Source organism: Empidonax traillii, unplaced genomic scaffold (genome assembly GCF_003031625.1).
Source record: "Empidonax traillii isolate 1590-97213 ecotype Southwest subspecies unplaced genomic scaffold, ASM303162v1 scaffold1008:size296636, whole genome shotgun sequence".
In the NCBI taxonomy this organism is placed as follows: domain Eukaryota; kingdom Metazoa; phylum Chordata; class Aves; order Passeriformes; family Tyrannidae; genus Empidonax; species Empidonax traillii.
The window spans coordinates 115,767-117,692 of record NW_020956201.1 but is presented as its reverse complement, the minus strand read 5'-3'; the positions used below and the strand labels follow the sequence as shown (position 1 = coordinate 117,692).

At 39.9% G+C, this 1,926-nt stretch overlaps 1 protein-coding gene across 1 annotated transcript in view; it reads right to left on the bottom strand.

The window, feature by feature from the left end:
• MANBA (mannosidase beta) overlaps nucleotides 1-1,926 on the bottom strand; it is a 48,792-nt gene that overhangs the window by 25,946 nt on the left and 20,920 nt on the right. Inside the window, exon 7 of the mRNA XM_027904095.1 lies at nucleotides 1,295-1,405. Coding sequence (XP_027759896.1) covers nucleotides 1,295-1,405 — 111 coding nt within the window. The remainder of the gene's footprint in view (nucleotides 1-1,294; nucleotides 1,406-1,926) is intronic.

Here is a 1,926-nt window from a genome sequence, read left to right as displayed (position 1 = left end):
CTCATACAGCTCTGGGTGGGGGTGATGGTGTGCTGGTGCATCTGTCAGAATCCAAGACAGAGATTCACAAAACACATTAAGGAGGACTAGACTTAACAATATAAAGCTTTAAAGGCTGGTTGATTTATAATGCACACTATGTGGTGCATTTGCTTCCTTCTCCCCTCTTTTCCCTTAAGGAGAAAAAAAAGAAAAGGCTTCTGAATATCTCTGGAAGACCATGAAGTCCCTACGATCACATGCCACAGAGCTCTAGGAAATACTCTGACACAACCACGCAAATGGAACTGATTAGCTTTCCTATCGTTGTGCATTTTTCACACGGTAACAACAGAATTTTCCTTTTTACAGGCTTTATAGCTGTATTTCCCATAACTAGTTTTTCCAAGAATAATATAATGTGCTTAATTGTTTCAAAATTGTATCCCTAATAATAGCAAAGAATTATTATTATGACTTCATAATCAAACTAAGGGCTAGTCCTATAATGACTGGGACTCCAGAAGCTATTGTTTTTTCATAGGGTTTTGTCACATGAACAAATGTTACAGCAAATAGCAGTTTTAGATGCCTGGGGACCAGATTAATTTTTAGTGAAGCAATATACATCAGAACCACCTAATAAATGCATAAATTTACTTAGTTATTTCCACATGTTGATGGCATAAGGAGCCCAGCCTAATCCCTATGATTCTTCTTTTTAATGGACAAGCAGAAATTACCTTTCTAGTGTTCTTAGCAAAACCAAACAGATAATTAAATAGCCAGTGTATTACAGGAATTCCTATGCAAATATCCCCAAAAATTACCTTCATGGTCATATTTAAGATTTACCTCTTCTTAAACATGAAGCACATCTACCAACATTCTAATAAATGAATGTACATTAAGCTTTTAGAAGTGTGTCTATCCCATAACTTTTTTAAAAACTTAATTAATAAAAAAAATCTCAGTAACAAACCTTCACGCAATTTATAGAAATCTAAAAGGATTTTTCAGTGCATGATACAAAGCCAACAGCACAGGATATTAAGTATATCTCTTTTCTGAGATTTCCAGCTAACTGTAAGCCATCTTCCACTCTCAATACAAGTAAAGACATTCATACAAGCTCAGATTACGAGAAATAGGTTAACAGGTACCATACATTATGACATGAAAAAAACCTTATTTCTCATTAGCTTTTTCACATGCATATTACAATGCAACAAAATATTTAAGAGCTCTGCTATGCAGAGCAGATGTCCTGGCCATAACAGTGCAATGTCAGATGTAATTAAGCAGAAGGCCTCACCTTTGAAAATTTCTCAATCTGGTATCCTGCCTCCATGATAAAAGTTGTTTTCATGTTGTATCCAGTTTGCTTTCCATGTCCATTTGGCCACCAAGCCTCTACTGCAGAAGTCTTGAACAAGACAAGAGAGAAGGTCAGAGCAACATGTATAAAAAGAGGCACAAAATGCACCTGTGGGCTCAGATGCCTTTGAGTGAATTACCACCAGTGTAATGAGCTTTTGTGCTTCAGCTGTGGTAGGCTAACTGGGATTTCACCGGCTGCAGCTCTGAGGTGAAAACCATTTAAAGAGAGAAGCATGATTTCTTCCACTACAGTCCAGGCTGCCACTTCATCTTGTGTCCACAGCAGGCCATGAGCACACATACACATACACATGCATGCACACGCCTAGCTGCTGCCTCTCAGCCGAGGCACACTGGCAGACTACTCCTCCAAACCCCAAATGTAATGGCCAGTCTCTTCGCGAACGAAGAACCGGGGAAGGTCTTTCCACCTTCCAGCCTGCGCATTGGATTTTTTAGGTGAGACACAGTGTGCGCGGAACTGAGCCCACCCTTTAATCCTGAGGTTCATCTGCCGGGGCCAAGCACGCTTGGACGGTGGCAGCGAGGTCCTCAGGACGTAGATGG